The sequence below is a fragment of the Ovis aries genome, chromosome X (assembly GCF_016772045.2).
Source record: "Ovis aries strain OAR_USU_Benz2616 breed Rambouillet chromosome X, ARS-UI_Ramb_v3.0, whole genome shotgun sequence".
NCBI lineage: Eukaryota > Metazoa > Chordata > Mammalia > Artiodactyla > Bovidae > Ovis > Ovis aries.
This window is the reverse complement of record NC_056080.1, coordinates 31,692,444-31,715,944: the sequence shown is the minus strand read 5'-3', so window position 1 is coordinate 31,715,944 and position 23,501 is coordinate 31,692,444. Positions and strand designations below refer to the sequence as shown.

Here is a 23,501-nt window from a genome sequence, read left to right as displayed (position 1 = left end):
CCCGTGCACCAGCCCCAAGCATGCTGTATCCTGCATTGGACATAGACTGGTGATTCAATTCTTACATGATAGTATACATGTTTCAATGCCATTCTCCCAAATCATCCCACCCTCTCCCTCTCCCTCTGAGTCCAAAAGTCCACTATACACATCTGTGTCTTTTTTGCTGTCTTGCATACAGGGTCATCATTGTCATCTTTCTAAATTCCATATATATGTGTTAGCATACTGTATTGGTGTTTTTCTTTTTGGCTTATTTCACTCTGTATAATCTGCTGGGCATACACACCGAGGAAACCAGAATTGAAAGAGACACATGTACCCCAATGTTCATTGCAGCACTGTTTATAATAGCCAGGACATGGAAACAACCCAGATGTCCATCAGCAGATGAATGGATAAGAAAGCTGTGGTACATATACACAATGGAGTATTACTCAGCCATTAAAAAGAATACATTTGAATCAGTTCTGATGAGATGGATGAAACTGATCTCTTTTAGAATGGACTGGTTGGATCTCCTTGCAGTCCAAGGGACTCTCAAAAGTCTTCTCCAACACCACAATCATGGCCTTTGCTTTCAAGATTTTTGTTCTGTTAAAGTCTTAAAAACATGAACACAAACACATGTAAATACATATTTTCCTTTATTAACGATAAATATTTTCTCTTTTGAATGAAGTGATGAAAATGGCTATCAGTACTGTGGCTCAGCTGGTAAAGAATCCACCTACAATGCGGGAAACCTGGGTTGGGAAGATCCCCTGGAGAAAGAAAGGAAAGGCTACCCACTCCAGTATTCTGGCCTAGAAAATTTCATGGAATATGTAATCCATGGTTTTGCAAAGAGTCGGGCACAAATGAGCGACTTTCATTTTCATAAAAGTAAATCATTAACATTTAAAGTTTTTTTTTAACATTTAGAATAGTCATTTGGAAATATCTTGGATTCCAGAATTCAAGAATTGAATCCCAGTGTGACAGTTAATGATTTAAATGTTTACAAATACCAAGATATATTTATATTTCCTAAAAGAAGTAAATTAATTTAAAAAATGAAAAGATCAGAAAGAACTCCCAAGTATTAATAAAAGAATAATAACTTCAAGTGATCACCAAAGGGAGAATTAAGGTAAAAATAGTTTATGTTTGTAGCCTTAATGAATAGAATAATTGCTCAGCATTCACAAAATGCTTTGTTTTAATTGATTTTAAACTGAAAAGGAAAAAAAGCAAACTCAATTTCTATTTTAACTCCCAAATAACAGTACTTGTAATACCTACTAGCAACTTTATTTCTTATGGCCAATAAGTATTTGTTGTTCAGACTCACCACAGAACAACTTAATGTGACAATATGTAATGTAAACTATTACATATGCCTGTATACATATACATGTATACACATATGCATGGGTACATACACACATATATTCAAACATACATATCTCTCCAAGTAAAGTAACTACAAGAGAAAGCTATGACACCTGTTTAATGAGTATACTGTTGTGAACCAATATATGTGTTCTTTATAGTTGTACTTATGACTTTTACATAATACTTTATATTAGTCTACACTTAATTGATCAGCTCCATTAAGAAAATAAATTTATATCATTTAATTAACATTTAAGATTATATTCTCTCCTTTTATATGATTTAATATGTGTTAGAATTACAATCTGGCAATTCAAACATTTTAACCTGACTATAACTTAGCACCGTGAGAACAGTATCTAGCTTGGCCACCACTGATTCTCTAGTGACTCAAATACGGTCTAGTATAAATAGGTATTCAATAAACACCAAGGGAATGAGTGAATGAATTTTTCCCAAGTCACAGCTAGAATTATATAATTGCAAAATTTAAAATAGAAGTCATATAGCTTTTAAAAATGATCATTGCAAACATGGGATGAAGAATTAAATACATGCATGATGTACCCTTACTTTGGTAAGAATAACTGTACAATATGCATGCCTGTGTATGTACGTGTAATTACAACTAGAAGAATTAAATCAATAGAAATTTCAAAAGCTAGATATTGACCACAGCTGCAAAATGCTACTCTGTTAAAACTGAAACCATAAAATAGCAATTTAGGTGATCTCTACTCACATTTTTTTATTAATGATAGTATGAGTCAGACACTATTGCTTATTATTCTGTTTTGTTTTGTGTTTAACTTAGAACTTGTATAAAAGTCTGAGTGAAGTGAAGTCTGAAGTGGAAATGGTGATTAAAACTGGACGTCAAATTGTACAGAAGAAGCAGACGGAAAACCCTAAAGAGCTTGATGAAAGAGTAACGGCTTTGAAGTTGCATTATAATGAGCTGGGAGCAAAGGTGTGTGCTGAAATCATGAACACTGGCTACTTTCTACCTTCCTTATATATTGTAAAGCAAGAGTCAGTAATTATGTGCAATTGATATGTTAGAAAGTCTAAATCATTTACTTCCTACAGATAAATACATATATACATGGATACAGATATATATATATATATATATATATATATATATACACACAGACATATATACATACTAGAGATATATTCCCATGTGTGATTCTTATTAAGAAACAATAATTAGTGAGTCTCTACATTCCAGACAATATTAAAAAATACATGAAACTCAGAGACATTTTCATTGGTCCATCAGATAGTTCTGAAAGAGTTCCATTGTTCTAAACTTGTCCCTTCTTTTCATTGCATATATTTACTTGAGATGACTGAAAGGCTGGTAATTTTATAAACTAAGATGCCTACTTATATTTAGGTACAATGGAATTGATACATTCTACATAGAAGCAGCTTTACTGAGACCAGTGGGGAGAAAAGAGTCTATTAATATTCTTACAGCTCAGGTTCCCAATTTTATTTAATATAACAACATCAATGAGAAAATTGTCACTTCAGCTTAGACACAAATGTAAATGCTTGCCCACATTTGAGAACTAGCCATGCAGAGGCAGAATTGTAATATTGTACCCTGAAAGGAGATTGAAGGTTATGACCTAAAGCTACGAATTGCAAATTACTTATCACTGAGAGAAAGTGAATTTTAGATTCAAATGAAAATCTGAGAATAACGATTCTTATTAGTTGACAATCTGAAACCATAAACACTGGTCACTTCCCACTTTCCTTATATATTGTAAACCAAGAGTCAGTAATTATGTACAATTGATATCTTAAAAAGTCTCAATTATTTATTTTAAAAACCTTCTCATTTATATTTCACATATTTTGAAAGAGCCTGCTTTTTCAAGTATAAATTATTGCCTGGGCCTTTTCTTTGCCTTGAATAATTTGCACAAGGTCTTTGCAAGAGTAAATTTAACATGCTGCTGCTGCTGCTGGTAAGTCGCTTCAGTCGTGTCCAACTCTGTGTGACCCCATAGACGGCAGCCCACCAGGCTCCCCCTGTCCCTGGGATTCTCCAGGCAAGAACACTGGAGTGGGTTGCCATTTCCTTCTCCAATGCATGAAAGTGAAAAGTGAAAGTGAAGTCGCTCAGTCGTGTCAGACTCTTAGCGACCCCATGGACTGCAGCCTACCAGGCTCCTCTGTCCATGGGATTTTCCAGGCAAGAGTACTGGAGTGGGGTGCCATTGTCTTCTCCAAAATTTAATATAAATAATGTAGAATAAATAACTTAGAATTTAGAACAGTAAAAATGACATAAGAAGACTTAGTGCCCTGAGTTGATTATTGTTAAGGAGTGAATGGTTCTTCTGAGGATATAAAGACCTATTTATTCCCGAAAATACATATTTGAAAGTATATGTTTATCTACCCATTTGGCACTAAGTAATATCATTAAAGCAAAATGAACGATTACTAAGAAATCATACTTAGTTTTAAAAACATGACAGAACACTGCAAAAAATGTAGGGCAGGCATTTATTTTTGAAATAAAGATTTAGAAACATTAGTGTAAAGGGAATATGTATACATATCATATTACAGAAAATGGCAAAGTCACATATTCCCTTTCCGAGAAAAAAAATTGTCCATATTTAAATCTTCCAAGCACCTTCAGCAGTGATGGTTTTGTTTTATGAAAACAAAGGAAATGGGATATCTTAATATATTATCCTTTTACATAAATATACAAGCCATTCTATTTTAATCATCTTCAGATTTTATATCATTTTTACTTGCCTCAGTTCAGTCTATATATATTAATTTTTGTATTAATCAGCTTAGGCTACCATGACAAAATACCACAGAGTAGGTGGCTTAAACAAGAATATTTTGTTTCTCACAGTTCTGGAGGCTAAGAAGTTCAAGATCAAGGTATCAGTCTAGTAAGGACCCTCATCCTGGCTTGCAGAAAGCCACTTTCTTACTGTGTTCTTACACAATGGAGAGGGAGGGAGAGTAGGAGGGATAGGGGGAAGAAAGAAGAGGATGAGAGGGATGAAAAGGGTGGGAGGGATAACTTTTCCTTCCTCTGCTAGTAGGGCCATAATCCAATCTGATTAGGGTCACATCCTTATGACTTCATTTAACCTTAATTACTTTCCAAACACCCTGTATTCAGATACAGGTCACATGCGGGCTTAGGTTTCAACTTACCGATTTGCAGGAATTTCAGTTCCGTCCATGACCCTTTTCTTAAATCAGTTTTATTAGTTTGATTAATATTACCAACTTAGCATAATTGTTCATTGGCTAAAAATCAAAGAGTTTCTTATCTAAATCTATTTCATTTCATCAAGAGCTATTACACTTAGCAACATAGATATAATAATACTTACAGTTCCTTATATGGCCCCTGTATACTTTAAATTATATGACAATATACATAAATAGCAATACTCATTGCAACCTCAAATGCTCATACTCAAAGTCTCAATATCATGTCAGCCTCAGGTACATGTTTAAGTGTTCATGAAACAGTGATGGCTGAAAGTTTCTACTGCAGGTGGCACTATTTTAAATGTATCATTTCTCCACCAAAACACCAAAAAGTGTAAAACTCAATTTTCCTTAAGATGGCAGTATCTCCTGTTTTTATTAAAAACTATTTAGCTGGATATAAACAAAATAAATAAAAATCAATAAGGCATGAGCTCTGGGAAGATAAAATTTCTTTGAAATACTGAATCTAGAATTCTTTTCTATCAATAATGCATATAAAAAATAACTATGCATAGAAACACACCATGAAGGTGTATATTTTTTCCTGCTGCACACAAATAAAATCCTTACACTCAAAATGGCAGATGCTTGCACTTCTCTGAAGGGAAGAATAGAAGGAAAAATCTGTAAAACAAACACTGAATTTGCAGCTTCAACAAATGTGTGCACACCTCTGTTAAAGACGCAAATTTTGTTGAGTATTGTCATTTGTCTCAAAATGTCAGGGTATTTATTTTCATTGCAGTGTTTAATTAAAAAAATCTTCACTGTGATATTTCTTCATGCTTATGGATGCATTATTGATTGTTATATATATATATATATATGTATATATGTATATATTTGGGAGCAGGCTGGTTCCCTGGTGGCTCAGTGGTAGAGAATCCGTGGGATCGACCTCAATCTGAGTCAGAAAGATCTCCTGGAGGAGGAAATGGCAACCCACTCCAGTATTCTTGCCTGGGAAATCCCATGGAGAGAGGAGCCTGGTGGGCTACAGTCCATGGGGTCACAAAAGAGTCAGACATGACTTAGAGACTAAACAACAGCAACAAAATATATGTGTGTGTTTATCTTCTCAGAGCTAATATACAATTGATTTTTATTTATTCTATTTTTGTTTACATACCCACATATATATCAAGAGATAATAGATTCTGGGCTTTATATTAAAGCCAACCAATGCATTCCTAAGATGTAGGAACATCAAAAGAGTGGTGGAGAAACACAAATTTGTTCATTCTCTGTGTAAGAACATGGAAGAATTTGACTTTGAGAGTCTTAGTTTTAAACACTGAAAACTGAAACACAGGATTAAGTCATGATTTTCTCTATTAATGAGGATAAAATTGTGTTATGGTGCTAACTTTTTACTCCCTTTAAATGATAAATTAATGTTTAAGGAGAAAGTGACCTATTGTGTTGTTTTTGTGCAAAAGTGAGACACTCCAAAGATGCAATGACAATAATATTGACTCTTCTAAATATTTTACAAATACCTTTGCCTCTGAGAGAAATAGCGTTTTTTGCCCATTTTGATTATTTAACAGCAAGGACGAGCCTCATTTGTATATCAGTTCAGTTCAGTTGCTCAGTCGTGTCCAACTCTTTGCAACCCTATGAATTGCAGCACGCTAGGCCTCCCTGTCCATCACCAACTCCCGGAGTACACTCAAACTCATGTCCATCGAGTTGGTGATGCCATCCAGCCATCTCATCCTCTGTCGTCCCCTTCTCCTCCTGCCCCCAATCCCTCCCAGCATCAGAGTCTTTTTCAGTGAGTCAACTCTTTGCACGAGGTGGCCAAAGTACTTGGAGTTTCAGCTTTATCATCAGTCCTTCCAAAGAACACCCATACAGAGGATTGTAAATGTTGCCCATGTCTTTGACAGATGATTGAAGGTTTTCTAAAAGAAACATGCCATGTCTTCAGTTTGACTTATATCATTTTATTTATTTAAAAACTGTGGCCATAAATTAATTTTATTTATATTAGAGAAAATAGTAGTAGCTTTTCTTTCTCCCTGATACAGGATGCTATCTTTTGGATAAAGGATCTCATCTTTCATAGACTGTGTTTATTCACTATTAATATTCAGAATATGTAATGTTTCTAAAATATGATTTTTTTCAAGTAAGAAGGTTATTTTAAAGTGACAAAATTGTGAAAGTTCCAATTAAGTAGCTATAATTAAACTTGATTTGAAAAAGTAAACCAAATTACATTTTATGGTCATTCTTTTCAGGTAACAGAAAGAAAGCAACAGTTGGAGAAATGCTTGAAATTGTCCCGTAAGATGCGAAAGGAAATGAATGCCTTGACAGAATGGCTGGCAGCTACAGATATGGAACTGACAAAGAGATCAGCAGTTGAGGGAATGCCTAGTAATTTGGATTCTGAAGTTGCCTGGGGAAAGGTAAAACCTATATCACTGAAGGTTATTTTTAGCATATATGAGGACATAGTGTAATTTGATTTTTTAAGGAGCTGTTAATGTACTACAATAATAGAACTGTAAATAGTATCATGCTTCATTTTCCCTTTCCTCAAAAATTCATCAGTAGTTGAACTGTATATTTCAGAATCACAGTAAAGCCAATGGGAACCTTCAGCAAGATTTGCTCTAATGGTTATTTAGAATTAGGTAGGTCCTGAATAAGTCCTTAAAATATATATACATCATTAGTCAGAAAGTCAGTTCAAAAATGTGACTCTGTGTTCCCTAGCTCGGTTAAGAGAGACTATTCAGATGGACCCCACAACCATGAGGAAGGCAAAGATGCAGAGACTTCAGACAGTTAGGCTGGACAAACTTACAAGATGAGCAAGTTATTGATGTCACAATCATAAAAAATCTCATGGGTCTTTATGGCCCCTGTCATTTCCACCACCAAACAGCCCTGCTGCTGCTGCTAAGTCACTTCAGTCGTGTCCGACTCTGTGCGACCCCATAGACAGCAGCCCACCTGGCTCCCCCGTCCTTGGGATTCTCCAGGCAGGAACACTGGAGTGGGTTGCCATTTCCTTCTCCAATGCATGAAAGTGAAAAGAGAAAGTGAAGTTGCTCAGTCTTGTCCGACTCCTAGTGACCCCATGGGCTGCAGCCTGCCAGGCTCCTCCGTCCATGGGATTTTCCAGGCAAGAGTACTGGAGTGGGGTGCCATTGCCTTCTCCCCAAACAGCCCTGGGTTTCCTTTAATTCTCAGCTTGTAGATTCTTAGTGTTTCTCTGACAGCCATTCAGACATCATTGTTCTCTACAATTCAAGGTCAAAGCACCAATGGCTTAATTTTTTTTCAGTTGACATATTACTGGGTTACTTGAAAGTATGTTGGTATAAACTAAATAGTTGATATTAATAGTGTGTTTTCACCTTAAACTTTGCCAAGCCACTGGGCACTTAGAAAAAAATCAATCATAGCACAACCCGCTCCCTCATTTTTTTTTTAAAGTAACAAACACATACGTGCATTAACTAGATGTTTAAGATATCTGTGCTTTATTTTTAATGCAAGATTTATATCTTGATTAACCAAATTTGGGAACTTTAATTGCATTATGTAAAAACTTAGTCCTACAGTGAGACCAAAACTGAAAACTGGTTTTCTTTATGTAGATTCGGATGACAAGCAGTTATAAAGATTTATTAACTACACTTTATTTTCAAATAAATAGTAGAGAATGAATTTCTTTTTTCTTCCTGTTCAGAATAGATTTGTTAGAGATAAGATATTGACTTAAGTTATTAGTTCAGGATCATATATATTGTGAAATGATTAGAGTAGTGAGTGTACAGAGCATACAGATTAAAAGTTACATTGGCCTTACTTTTCTTTTCCTCCTATCACTAAAACAAACATTATATTTCTATTTATTGGGAATCAATGACATTCATGTATTTAAGTGCAGGCTGGGTGGCTGTAAGAAATAAGCCAAAATTTCACTTGGTAGATCTTAGTCACATGATCATATCTAGCCTTCAAGGAGGATTGCAAAAGATGTCTCCATCTGGCTGAGTAGTCAGTGTCCTGATGAAATGATGAGTAGATAATGTTCTAAAATGAAGACATAGAGGACGCATTCTGGAGGACAGATTTAAGTAAATCAATTCTGACTATCCCATTATTGGCTACAATTGTTTAGCATATCAATTGAACACAGAAATCTAACCATAGAAAAATATTTATGTAATTAAATAGAAATTTATATCTCTGATGATCATTATGTTTGGAAAATATAAGCTTCAGCAAAGTTTAATCTACATGATTTACTGACTTTAACCACTAACAGATTTCTTTTATTCCTCATTTAATTTCAGTAGTCAAAAGTTCAAAGCCAGTTAAATAATTCCACCAGACTAAAGCCTTTTAATATTCACAGTGTTAGCTAAAGATTAAAATGGTTAAATATAATTCCCTAGAAAAATAATTGGTCCTTTGATAGTTTAAATCCTTCAGCATTTTAGATAGTTCATATTTACCATTTTGCATACATTGCCCATTAGTTTTTCTTAACACAGTCTTGGGATACCAAGAGTTACCTGTGAGAATCACGCACACACACACATACACATACATAAATGCTGAGTTTAACTCTGAGTATTAAATAACACAAAACAATTGATGTCTAGTCACTGACGTAACAAGTCATGATTTTCACATGTATTTCAGGGACAAATGTTTATAATAATCAACATAAAGATTTTAAAATTTAAAAAATAAAAAACTAAAATTTAAAAAAAAAAAAAGAACAATTACAACTTTACTCAGTTATCCTTTTCTCCTTTGGCTGTCACTTTATTCCTAAAATTTAATGACAGTCACATGACAGAATGTATCATTCTGTTTTGCCAGTGGTTCTCAGTGTTGGTTGCACACCGAAATCATCTGAGAACCTTAAAAGCCTATCAGTGCTGAGGGCCCACCCCCAGAAATTCTGATTTAATTGGTCTGTGAGGTCAGTGTCTCTAAATCTCTAATATTCCACACAGTTTGAGAACTACTAGCTAATGCAATACAAGCAGTCTTAGGAAATCTATGTTCAGTTCAGCCAACCATGTCCTGTATTTTGTTTTTTTTTCCTCAAACAATCACCTTTCACAGTTTAAAGAGATCTGGCCTCTGGTCCTAGATTATCTGGATAATTGCCTCAACTTATCACTCCTCTTAGCTGTAAAAGCATGAGAACTATTACTTATTTCTAAAGTCTGTTGCACTATCATTCCCGTGAAAAATTGCATATCTTTTTTTTTTTTTAAAGAGCACAGTAAAATCTGTGAAGTGAAATAACACTAGCAGATCATTAACTTGGTACAATGAATGCATCAAGCAGCTGTTACTTAGAAAATAGAACATCTGTTAAATGCCACTGAAGTCACTATTCACTGTCATTATAGTCATAGCTATAATTTCTGTTCTACATATTCTGCCTTCATGAAATTCTTTTTCATAGACAATACATTATTAATAAAAAGTCAATACACATTACTATAAAATTCACTCCTTACTGTTTTATAGTCTTAAAATTTATCATTATATTATTCCATAATATTAGCCTAATAATAAAATGTGTTCAAATCCTCAAACCATGACAGTAGTCTTGGGGCCTAAAAAACAACTAATATCATATTTTAATCACTTTTAAGACATATGAGATCAAGTAATACACTTGATTTAATTATAGATGTTGTGGATCAAAGAAACACCACTCCCTTAAATGTGAATATAAATTGCAAGTTTTATCTCATTTCAAAAACTTTAATATGTACAAATGCACATGTTAGAATTATTGTAATGTGATAATTTGTTCACTTTCTTCCCATTAATGTATTTTGTAGCCAAAGGTGAAAATTATCTCTCATCTCTGATGACCAGAAATAGTATAATATTTATGCAGACTGACTGAAGGCAGAATTCAATGGGGAGGGTAACCTTTTAAAATACCTTTTATTGGTTAGTCAACCCTTCGTATATGGAGAACTTGAATAAGAGATAAAAGAAGATGAAATAAGCAAGAATTTTACAGCATCCTAGTAAAGGAAGGAAGACATATGGAAATGGAGTTGTGACAATTTAAATCTACATTGAGTTCCGCTGTTATCTAACATTTTTTTTCCTGTATCATAAAACCTAAGAATACCAAGTGGATAGTTCACATTTAGCTGCTGTTAAAACTCCTGAAACAAGACTTATGACCATAACATCAGTTCAGTTCATTTCAGTGGCTCAGTCGTGTCCGACTCTTTGCGACCCCATGGACTGCAGCACGCCAGGCTTATCTGTCCATCACCAACTTCCAAAGCTTGCTCAAACTCATGTCCATTGAGTTGGTGATGCCATCCAACCATCTCATCCTCTGTCATCCCCTTCTCCTCCCACCTTCAGTCTTTCCCAGCATCAGGGTCTTTTCCAGTGAGTCAGTTCTTCGTATCAGGTAGCTAAAGTATTGGAGTTTCAGCTTCAACATCAGTCCTTCCAATGAATATTCAGACTGACTTCATTTAGGATTGACTGGTTGGATCTCCTTGCAGTCCAAGGGACTCTCAAGAGTCTTCTCCAACACCCAGTTCAAAAGCATCAATTTTTCAGTACTCAGATTTCTTTCTACCGTGTCATAAGTCAAAATAAAACTGAGTGTTCATAATTTTGCTTTTATTTATTTTTTAAATATAAATTTATTTATTTTAATTGGAGGCTAATTACTTTACAATATTGTGTTGGTTTTGCCATACATCAACATGAATCCACCACAGGTATACACGTGTTCCCCATCCTGAACCCCTTTCCCTCTTCCCTCCCTGTACCATCCCTCTGGGTTGTCTCAGTGCACCAGCCCCAAGCATCCTGTATCCTGCATCGAATCTGGACTGGCAATTCGTTTCATATATGATATTATACATGTTTCAATGCCATTCTCCCAAATCATCCCACCCTCGCCCTCTCCCACAGAGTCCAAAAGACTGTTCTATACATCTGTGTCTCTTTTGCTGTCTCAAATACAGGGTTATCATTATCGTCTTTCTAAATTCCATATATAGGCATTACTATACTGTATTGGTGTTTTTCTTTCTGGCTTACTTCACTCTGTATTAATAGGCTCCAGTTTCATCCACCTCATTAGAACTGATTCAAATGTATTCTTTTTAATGGCTGAGTAATACTCCATTGTGTATATGTACCACAGCTTTCTTATCAATTCATCTGCTAATGGACATCTAGGTTGCTTCCATGTCCTGGCTATTAAAACAGTGCTGCAATGAACATTGGGGTATATGTGTCTCTTTCTATTCTGGTTTCCTTGGTGTGTATGCCCTGCAGTGGGATTGCTGGGTCATAAGATAGTTCTATTTCCAGTTTTTTTAAGGAATCTCCACACTGTTCTCCATAGTGGCTTTACTGGTTTGCATTCCTACCAACAGTGTAAGAGGGTTCCCTTTTCTTCACACCCTTTCCAGCATTTATTGCTTATAGACTTTTGGAAAGCAGCCATTCTGCCTGGTGTGAAATGGTACCTCATCGTGGTTTTGATTTGCATTTCTCTGGTAATGAGTGATGTTGAGCATCTTTTCATGTGTGTGTTTGCCATCTGTATGTCTTCTTTGGAGAAATGTCGATTTAGTTCTTTGGCCCATTTTTTGATTGGGTCATTTACTTTTCTGGAATTGAGCTTCAGGAGTTGCTTGTGTATTTTTGAGATTAGTTGTTTGTCAGTTGCTTCATTTGCTATTATTTTCTCCCATTCTGAAGGCTGTCTTTTCACCTCGCTTATAGTTTCCTTTGTTTTACAGAAGCTTTTAATTTTAATTAGGTCCCATTTGTTTATTTTTGCTTTTATTTCCAATATTCTGGGAGGTGGGTCATAGAGGATCTTGCTGTGATTTATGTTGGAGAGTGTTTTGCCTATGTTCTCCTCTAGGAGTTTTATAGTTTCTGGTCTTACATTTAGATATTTAATCCATTTTGAGTTTATTTTTGTGAATGGTGTTAGAAAGTGTTCTAGTTTCATTCTTTTACAAGTGATTGACCAGTTTTCCCAGCACCACTTGTTAAAGAGATTTTCTTTAATCCATTGTATATTCTTGCCTCCTTTGTCAAAGATAAGGTGTCCATAGGTGCGTGGATTTATCTCTGGGCTTTCTATTTTGTTCCATTGATTTATATTTCTGTCTTTGTGCCAGTACCATACTGTCTTGATGACTGTGGCTTTGTAGTATAGCCTGAAGTCAGGCAAGTTGATTCCTCCAGTTCCATTCTTCTTTCTCAAGATTGCTTTGGCTATTCAAGGTTTTTTGTATTTCCATACAAATTGTGAAATTATTTGTTCTAGCTCTATGAAAAATATGACCTGATAATATGGAGTAATGGCAACCATAAGAATTATTTTGGTGTATTACAAATATAGAAAAGGCATTTTGAGAACATCTAGAACTAAGGATATATGCTCTTAGGGACCACCTTTGTCTCATTTACTTGAACCACTTTTCTTACTCTCTGTGCATATATTTCATGTTCCTCTGGGCAAAAGGTCTCCCTCCAGTTCTTGTCATTGATGTTTCCCAGTAAGAATTTGTCTTACTGTGGCTTTGACTTGCTATGATAAAGACATCAGCTTCATTCCAAATGATTTCTCAGCAGAGGTGTTACCCTAATTTCTGTATCTCTTAGTTAAACTTCTTGAGAGAGTATCTGTTTGCCTCAAACTTACCCTCCAGGGAATGTCAACAACTGTATTTGGGTAAGGGAGAGATTGGGGAGTGGGTGGGGGAGGGGTGAGAGTAGAGGCCGAGCAATGCAAGGAGGTCATGTGGTTCACCGTGACACATCACAAAAAAGGGCTGTAGATAGAGCTGACAGTAAACGTTTGTACTAGGATCAATTTCCCATCAACTCTCTACATAATTTCCAATACTGAATGTGCTTGTTTGGGGGTTTGAAAATCAAGTCATAGGAAGTGTTGGTGCTCTCTTAAGGGACTTTAATAGTATCTCTTTACTTCTAACTGAAATTAAGCATTTTTTTTCAGTTATGTGTGTGAGCAACAAACCCTAGTGATATCAGTAGTTCCTGTGAATTTGCCACCAGTCACAGATAAATTTATGAAAGATAATTTTATATGACATTCTAGTCATTCAGTATAGTTCAAAACACCAGTTGTGCTCATCACTACTTTGAAATTATCCTAAATGTCTGTTGCTAGATCATTATAGTTACACGTTAGGAAAGAAAACATTTATTGCCACCTCACAAATTTAAAAAATGTTTTCTATATTTTATTATAGTATAATTATTTTAATTTAAAATCAAGCATATATAATTTTATGCTTTTAAAAACATTATTATGAGACGGGATATTTAAGTTTTGCCAGATGCCAAACAGGTTTGTGGAACTAAAGATCTACAAACTTCTGTTATAGCAATTCAGGAGAGCAAAAATTGCTGAATTTTCTAAAAGCAGTTGCTTATTGGTGGATGGGTTTTCCAAGATCTACATTTATCCATACATATACAAATTAAGTAAACATAAATATGTTTAGATTGATAGTATGTATGCTTATTATTAAGTGTATAAAATCATAAATAAATATGACATCAATCATGTTTATGTGTAAATACATATCCATATATACTCGGTAAAGAACTGCAATATATAGGATATGATTTTCATTATTCCCAAAGATATGGTTGAAAGTTTAAACCCTTGAAAAATCTTACCATAGTAACTAGATGCATAGTCATTTCAAAAGCATTAAATCTTAAGGCTATAATATATTATGTGAGGCTCAAATGCTGTTCTTTTTACAGGCTACTCAGAAAGAGACTGAGAAACAGAAGGTTCACCTAAAGAGCATTACAGAGCTAGGAGAGGCCTTGAAAACGGTTTTGGGCAAGAAGGAGACCTTGGTCGAAGATAAACTGAGTCTTTTGAATAGTAACTGGATAGCCGTCACTTCTCGAGCAGAAGAGTGGCTGAACCTTTTGTTGGTAAGAGAAGAGGATGAAAGATTTTCAACCCTTCTCCGTCATGAGAGAGACATTATATAAACTTTCAATAATAGTCTTTATGTTCACAAAACCCTCAACTCCATGTAAATGTTGGTTCTTTTTCAATATCTACATTATAGTTTTCCATGCTTATATTCTGTATGGAGATTGCAACTAAAAGTAATTTGAATGCTACTACATTTTTGTATTTTAGAATTGTGCAAAGTAGGACAAATACTTAAAAATACTTTCTGCTTAATACTGTGTCATGGTTTGTCTCTGTAAAATTAAGGAATACCAGAAACACATGGAAACCTTTGACCAGAATGTGGATCATATCACAAAGTGGATCATTCAGGCTGATACACTTCTGGATGAATCTGAGAAAAAGAAACCACAGCAAAAAGAAGACATGCTAAAGGTAGCAAATAAACTCTTACAATTAGTAATGTTCACACTACACAACAGTTATATTAATCATCTTTGTCCTAATAGTTACCAGGGACTTCTTATTAAAAGTGAAAAATATCTTCCTCTCTTCCTTTCCCTCTCCCTTCTTCCTTCCCTTTCTTCTTTTTCCCTTAATACTTTCTTTCCTTCCCTCCCTACTTCTTTAATTTAAATGAGAGTTCATGACTTAAAAGAGCTCTGTGATCTGGATATCTGTCCATATTGATCTGTCAGCTAATTATACACAACTTTAAAACCTGATAAGAAGAGAATTCTTGGATTTATTTTGGTGTTTTATAGCAAATCATGCCAATTTTAGTATTAGTTCTATATGCTTGTGCCTAACACAAAGATTAGTTTCATTGCATCATTCACAGCCCATCTGAATAAACACCAGACGTCCAATCTGTATACATTTTGCCTAGACAAAGTCTAAATCTTAGTAACAATACTGAGCTTATGTAAAACTGAACTTTTCATTCTTAACTACATGTAAAGTAGACATGGCTTTGTGTTCTCTCTTTCTGTGTCGAAACCAACTATTAGGACATCCTAAGCTGTCTTTCTTAGTGGCAACTTAGCCTTTACTTTAAAAAAAATAAAAAGGTTCCTGTAAAAAGATATGAGAGTTATAATACGCAAATACATCATATTAATGTATATTATATTTATTTGATGGCATCTTTTCCAATTAAGTAGGAAGAATTACATTTGAACAAACCTCATAAATTAAACAATGCCTTCCTCTGTTTTGTTGAAATTTTTAATAATTTTATTTGATTAGTGGGTTACTATTTAAAGAATCCTCAAACACTGTAGCCTCTGTCTATACAATTGATTTGTTCATTTTTTTATGAAATCAATATTTTCTACAGATTGCAATTCATTTGTCATGAAAAACTATAAATGTATTGCAGGCTGTGCCCCAAACATACTTGCTCTATTGTCTGTACCTTCTTGTGTTCTTCCTTCTCCCCGGATGTGTAGCTAAAGGATGTCACCTTACAGAGAAATTCCTTCAGGGTCTTTGGAAAAATAGGAACTGAGTTATTTCACTCATAGCCTCTCCAACCCCCTCGGTCAGGCTCAGCTTTCCTCAGTCACTCTGTCTGTGACATAGAATCCCTATCTGTTAGGAAATCCATTTTTTCCGGTGACAATCGATACGATAAAGCAAAAGGGAATTCATAAGTCCTGGGAAGGAACAGAAGATTGTTCTTCAGCTCCCTTTCTTCCTGAGCATGTGTTAAAGTTGTTTCACAGCTTTGAAATTGAGGAAAGTTACGACTAAATATAAGACACAACAATTGTTGCTGGCAACAGAAAAATCAGGAAAACATCCCTTGTCCTTCTTCAGACTAAGGAAATGCTTTAAATAAACTTAGATCAAACTGAAGCAAGGACAGTGACCTATTTTCCTGAACTCACACACATTTTCACTTTATCCCTGTTTTATGGAAGTTGGCTTTTTCCTGCCTTGGTTTTCTCTGCATGTGTTCTTTTTCCTTCTCTGTCTCTCTAGTTCTCTCTCTCCCCGCCCCCCTCTCTTTTGCTTTCTCGCTCTTTCGGTCTCATTCAACCTCCATTTAATTACTAACTTCAAGCCCTGTCTCTTGCTCATGGAATATAGCGTTTAAAGGCTGAACTGAATGACATACGCCCAAAGGTGGACTCCACGCGTGACCAAGCAGCAAACTTGATGGCAAACCGCGGCGACCACTGCAGGAAAGTAATAGAGCCCAAAATCTCAGAGCTCAACCATCGATTTGCAGCCATTTCTCACAGAATTAAGACTGGAAAGGTAGGAAGATCTGCTCCAAGGTGGAAACTAGTGCTAAATGGTCTCTTGCGAAGGTTGCGCAGTACTCTGAAGGGGGCAGGCCACCCTCACAGCAAAGTTTTCAAAAGAAAAATGAAGGCCAAAATGTATTTAAAGAAATTTTACCACTGAATCTCATGGGAGATCAATCTGTCTCCCTTTCTTCCTCCCTAGCCCCTGTGTCCCTCTCTCTCTGTCATTTTGTTTTTCCTGGCACAGCTCTTCTAGAACTGGTTTACGTATGTACTGGTTTACGTATGTACTTTCAGGGGTAGCTTACAGTACAATAACAAATAGCATGCTGCAGGGCAACAACAAAAAGCACAAAAGACATACATCTAAAGACAGCACTACTGACATATTTTGCCAAATATAATATTGCTTGTGTACAATATGGAAGAAATAGCCAAACTGAGGCCTTGTATGTCTCTTGCATGATCTAGGGTTTTTGTACATCTTTACTGGTTGGGCACATGTGTGTATACGTGGGTATTTTAACTTGCTCTTGCTAGTTGCCGATTCTTACTGTGATAAAATCCATCAGATTATAATGACATGCAAGCCATGAAGACAGATAATTGCAAAGCTTATATATCCTCATTTTTGTAATTTTATATGTCTATTTATACTTACTCTATTTAATGAAGAACCAGGGTATATGGAACATTTGCATGAGAACCCTTTATATTTGTATAACATATAATGAGGGCAAAAATACTATAGGTAGCTTGCAAAAATATATAAACTCAGTATTCTTGAATTCCAGCTCTTTGGGGGAGTGTCAAAATGTAAGGTATTATCTCCCAAATTTATAAAATGTGGTTTGACACAGTTTTCAATATATATGATATGCTTTTAAATACAAAAATGTATGTAAATGAAATACATGTGTTTATATATACAGATAATTGTTAGAAATAATCTTAAATGAGAATAACATTATTACAGCATTTGTGAGTAACTGGGATGTGATATGTCAGGTAAGTTTTGATTCCTGCAAGTTAGAATATGTTTGAAAAATAGTTTTGATAATTATAGATACTCAGTAATAGCATGATTTACATCTTCTAAGGCATTAAATGTATCACTGTTATATATAATAGCACATATAAAGGAATTCCTAAAATATATGGAAATATGATATCAAATTTAAATACTTTATTGCATGTGAAACATAATTACTCTTAAAAACTCTCCTACCCAAAGCAAAAAGGTATTCACTTACCTTAATTCATTTCTTTTTCTTTGTAATTAACTAATTAACTTAATTAGTTCTGCTCATTTATATATTGTTTCAAGTAGTGGTTCTCACCTGAAAAACACCTGACAGGCTCTAAAATTTTACTTTCAGTTTGTAGTTTGTTTGTTTGTTTGTTTTTTGGATAAGAATTTACTCTGCAGTTTAAATAGACAGTTGTTATTACTTTTGGAGATATCAACAGTTATTTCAGTCATCTGAAAGATTAATGCTAATGTTTCATTACTAAGTTTTGTATTCTTCCCATCATACTTTTTAAATAAATCACTGAGCTAGAGAATATTTAAGGGCAGACAGGGTATTATTTTCTTGATTTTTTTTTCAGCCGTTAGATTGAGATAAATTATGTCACAAGATTGTGATTTGTAGGTATTGAATAATAAGTAGAAGTCAGCCTGTGCCATAGAAATTAACATAGCATGACCAACAGAAGTTTCTGAATTGTTCTACTTTCTGTAAGAATGTGTCAGTATACTTCCAGATATCATGTGTCAGGTGAGTCACTTGATGTGTTTCTTTTATTACTCATACTGAATAAAAGCATATGAGATTTTAAATCAATATTTTCAACTATATATTAATTGATGACAGTCATTTTTACCTTTCAAAGTACTCCTTTTACTCTAAATTGATAGAGATGACTGGATGCAACAGTGACTCCCCTTGGGGTCTTTGAAGAGATAATTAAGCTTTGTCATCATGACGAGACAAAAAATATGGCATTAGAACATATGTGATATTTTTCTTATTTTTTCATTGTATCATCTAATGGTACTGAGTTTCCATTGTGCTTGTAAATATGGGGATATACAAGAATGTTAAAGATACTTGCTTAAAAATACATGTCTACAAACACAGGTTTAACTACTTATTGCAGTCATATCATATGCTTAACACTAGTACATCTTCATGGAGATTTTCAGGTAATAATGAGGTGGTCTCATCAATCGTATAGGGTAATAGGAAGAACAGTAGACATAGGAGATGGGCTTCTGAACTTTGTCAGCATTAGGCAGAACATGCAACCTCTCTGTAATTCCGTTTCAGTGTTTATAAGATATGGGGGTTGAACTAGATAAGTAGTTTTTGAAAGGAAAACTATCCCCCCTCAAAGGAATTACTATATAGAACTGAGTATATAAAATGGATAATGGCAGAATTACTGGATGGTGGAATCTCTGCTCTTTTATCTTTCTTCTTCCTACGATGAGGTTCAAGGGTATAAGTTATGTGCTTAGAACACAATATAAAATTTCTGGGTTGGATTAGTCAAATTTAAGACTGATTAGTAGTAATAGTCCCTGATAATTCTAAACTTTGTTGGTGCAGTGAGACAGGTAATGACTTGTATGTGTGATGCTGGATTTCTTGGGAATAGCATTTGATCTCAAAGTCCAGTTCCTATTTGAGTAGGGCTTCTGGAAGGTAAGACTTGTGTGGAGAATGGCCTTCTTAAGGTTGAGTATATGGGTAGTTTTCCCTTAGGAGAAAAACTTGGGAGAAATTTTACTATGATAAAATAAGCAGAAATCAATTGGGAGTGAATATGGGGAGAACTCAGTTTAAGAACTAATTTCAGAATCCTTTTAAAGGTCAACTAGAAAGGGCAATTGAAAAAAAATTAAAAAAAAAAAAAGAAAGGGCAATTGAGTAAAGCAGAAATTTACTGTGAGAACTCATTGAAAATGTCTGGATTCACTATTTGGTGAAGACTTTGTGTCCTGTGAGGACTATCCATGTCAAGAAATTCCAAAGTCTAAAAAGTGATGTATATTGGGTTCCTCGGTTTAGATTGGCTGAGAACTTGTCCATCAGCTGCAGTTCTCAGCAGCAGTAATTTTAATTGTATCAGTGAGAAACACTGTGGTGAGAGGAAAAGTTCTTAACTCCAAGCCAGAATACTTGGAGTGTGATCTTGGATTTGATCCTTCACCTCATAGAACCTCATTTCTATCCAGAAAAGTAGTAAGGTTATGCCAATATTATCTTAAGCTCAAGACTGTGGTGAGGATCAAACGATCTGATATGTAAAAGGATATATTGAAAAAATCTAAAAAAATATTATAAATCATGTAAAGTGGTCAAAACAATTCATATCAATAATAATTTATATCATTATCTATATTAGACTTAATGGCTGAATTTTGAGAGTTGAAATGATAATTGATGAGAAAAAGAAGTGAAGTTACTCAGTCGTGTCCGACTCTTTGCGACCCCATAGACTGTAGCCTACCAGGCTCCTCTGTCCATGGGATTTTCCAGGCAATAGTACTGGAGTGGATTGCCATTTCCTTCTCCAGTGGATCTTCCCAACCCAGGGCTCGAACCCGGGTCTCCCGCATTGTAGACAGACGCTTTGCCATCTGAGCCAAAAAAGTGGAGGAAAATGGAGGAATAACTGATACCTGTCTCTGGTCTCTGCTGGAATGGGCAGAGGCCAAGAACCTGTGCCTCTGCGATTTCCATTGCAAAGGCCAGCCTTACAGATTATCAAAGGAACCAATTTAAGAACTGAAAAGTTCTAATTGTCCCAAATAGGGTCCATAAAGTAAATGAAATGCTATCTCTTCTCATCTCATTTAGGTTAATCAGTAGTATCTTATGGCTTGAGAATGCTTAATCTCTCCTAGTATGTATAAAATCAATTTGAGAAGATGGCAGTTTTGATGGGGAGGGTCAGAGTTTAAAAATAAATCAGCCATAATGTCAGAACCCTGGCTAAAGTTGATGGAATCATAGGAGAAAGACACCATGACTTAACTCTTTTTGATTTAAACCCTCAGAACATGGTAGCATAGCATGCTGGTGGTTGCAGGGAATCCTATCAGCAAAATAAAGTGACAGGAGAAAAAAGCTTGGAATGGGTAATAGGAAGGCACAAGTAAACAGACTCCTTAATCTTGTTGTACTTGGAAGCTCTACCTGTCTCCATCATCTGAAAAATGGCGTTGGAGAGGACAGTCAACAATTTGAGAAAGAAGATATTTGAGGTAGATCTTAAAAAAAAATTAATAAAGGAGGTGTTAGAAAAAAGGACAAATATGAATGAGCTCTTGCCAATCATGCACTTTCAGGTCATGAAGTTTGGTACTGTGGTACCTAAATGGTTAAGTAAGATGTGATGGATTCAAGGAGCTGACTGTTTAATGGTGGAGTGAGATATATTCATGGATACTGGGCTGACAAAGAGTATATGCTGAGTGGATTTAGCAGCCACTCCAGCAACCTAGAAGAGGTAACAATTGTGATAAATCTATGACAAAACCTCAGGAGCATATAGTATGTTCAGTGAAGAGTACGTTCAGTTTACTTATGGAATAGAGCATGGAGTATGAAACTTGGTGTGGATGATAAGAATGGAAAGGATGATGAGACATAGTTTGGGCAGAGGTCATAACAACCAGACTAATGATGTATGCTTAATTCAGTATGCATTGAGGAATTCTTGATTTTTGTTTGTTTTTCATGCCCTGTTGAAAGATTACCCCTGCAGGAGTTGTGAAGAAAATTCAACCGAATAATGACAGGAAGTAGGGAAACCAATTAGGGATCCATCACAGTTGTCTACGTGAGAAACAGTGAGAAACTGAAGTAAAGAGGTATTTGGGGAATGGAAAGGAAGTGACCGTCTATAGAAGTGACTTTCTAAAGTTTGTGTACCCATTATCCCTCTTGCCTGAAGACTAAGATTTAGTAGGCCTTGGGTGAGGGCTGATCATTTCCATGGCCAACAGGTTTTCAGATGTTATTGATGCTAATAATCTAAGAACCATATCTGAGAACCACTGGTCTAGAAGCTAGGCTGAGAACTAGCCTAGAGGTAAATCACTATATATGAAGGCCAAGAAGAGGATGAAATGAAAACTGAGTTAGGAGTGAATACTGAGTGTGAAAGGCTGTCTCTGAGACAGAAAAAATTTACATCAAGATATATTTGTCACACTGTAATACTTAGTTTTAAAAGCATATTGAATAAACATTTTAGTTATGTCCTACTAATATAGCAATTGCATTACTTTGTAGGAAAATATTATGAAACTTATACACATAATTTCCATAGATTGTGGTTTCTTCTAGAGATTTAGAAATATTTCACATTTTTGTGGAGCTAAAATGTTACGTATTGACTGTGTGATTGGTACTAAACAAAAGAAAGGTGAACTTGTTTTCTCATGTATTCATTCTTTATTAAAATAGATTTATGTGCCATTAAGTTCAGTTCAGTCACTCAGTCATGTCCAACTCTTTGCGACCCCATGGACTACAGCACGCCAGGCTTCCCTGTCCATCACCAACACCTGGAGCTTACTCAAACTCATGTCCATAGAGTTGGTGATGCCATCCAATCATCTCATCCTCTGTTGTCCCCTTCTCCTCCTACCTTTAATCTTTCCCAGCATCAGGGTCTTTTCCAATGAGTCATTAGGTATTATGTGCCCTTAGGTATTATATACAATATGTTCCTTCATTTCCATATGGGTCTTAAAATTGCTTTTGAAATCCATGTAGCAGTGTGTGTGTGTGTGTGTGTGTGTGTGTGTGTGTGTGTGTGTGTAATTACAACATGAGATTTGAATGATCTTCTATCACATATGCAAATACTCATAATATTATTGCTGTAATATTATAAAGTGTCAAGATTTTGATCTCCAATCAGTCCAATGCAATCAGTGTTAGCAGGTGTAAAAGTAATCATTCTTTGCATCAGAGACTTTTGTATATTTGTATATGTTTATTAATATACATGGCTGTAAGAGAGCCAGTGAGTTTTTCATTTAATGTAGACTATATCAGGAAAAACACATGGTTGCATCTAATTTTATCTTAAATAGTAGCTTAATATGTGAAAAGTATAAATAATTTAAGGATATCTTAGATATTGTGACCTTCCGAAACATCAGTGGGAAATAAGTAATCCATCTTATGAATGTGACCTAGGAAATCTAAGATTCAATGGATTTGGGAATTTTAACTGAAAGTCAGTTTTCAATAATCAGCTTTATCAATACAAATACATTTATCTTTTTCCCCTTTGTAGCTTATTTCTAATTCAACACCTTCTCTGACAAAAGAGAACACTGTCTGTTAATTGGTACAGGTATTCTTATTGTACAAATATGTTTTTAGTAAAATTTTCTACAAAGATATTATTTTAAAAGGCATAAATGAAAACTTAGATAAATATATATAGCCATCACATAATTTTAAAGCACTACATATGTAATAATCACAGCCAAAATCCTCAATAATAAATTGATACCCAGACTTTGTATTACTCTACCTGCTAATTTTATTTCACTGAAATGAGCAAGTTGTTAGCCTACCAACAGAATTTCTATATTA

At 35.0% G+C, this 23,501-nt stretch overlaps 1 protein-coding gene across 9 annotated transcripts in view; it reads left to right on the top strand.

Moving 5' to 3' along the window:
• Positions 1 to 23,501, top strand: part of DMD (dystrophin) — a 2,668,835-nt gene that overhangs the window by 1,315,939 nt on the left and 1,329,395 nt on the right. For all 9 annotated transcript variants that reach the window (XM_060407875.1, XM_060407877.1, XM_060407874.1 and 6 more), the window contains 5 exons: positions 2,192 to 2,347; positions 6,897 to 7,067; positions 14,452 to 14,631; positions 14,924 to 15,052; positions 16,712 to 16,882. In XM_060407875.1, the coding sequence (XP_060263858.1) occupies positions 2,192 to 2,347; positions 6,897 to 7,067; positions 14,452 to 14,631; positions 14,924 to 15,052; positions 16,712 to 16,882 (807 nt within the window). The remainder of the gene's footprint in view (positions 1 to 2,191; positions 2,348 to 6,896; positions 7,068 to 14,451; positions 14,632 to 14,923; positions 15,053 to 16,711; positions 16,883 to 23,501) is intronic.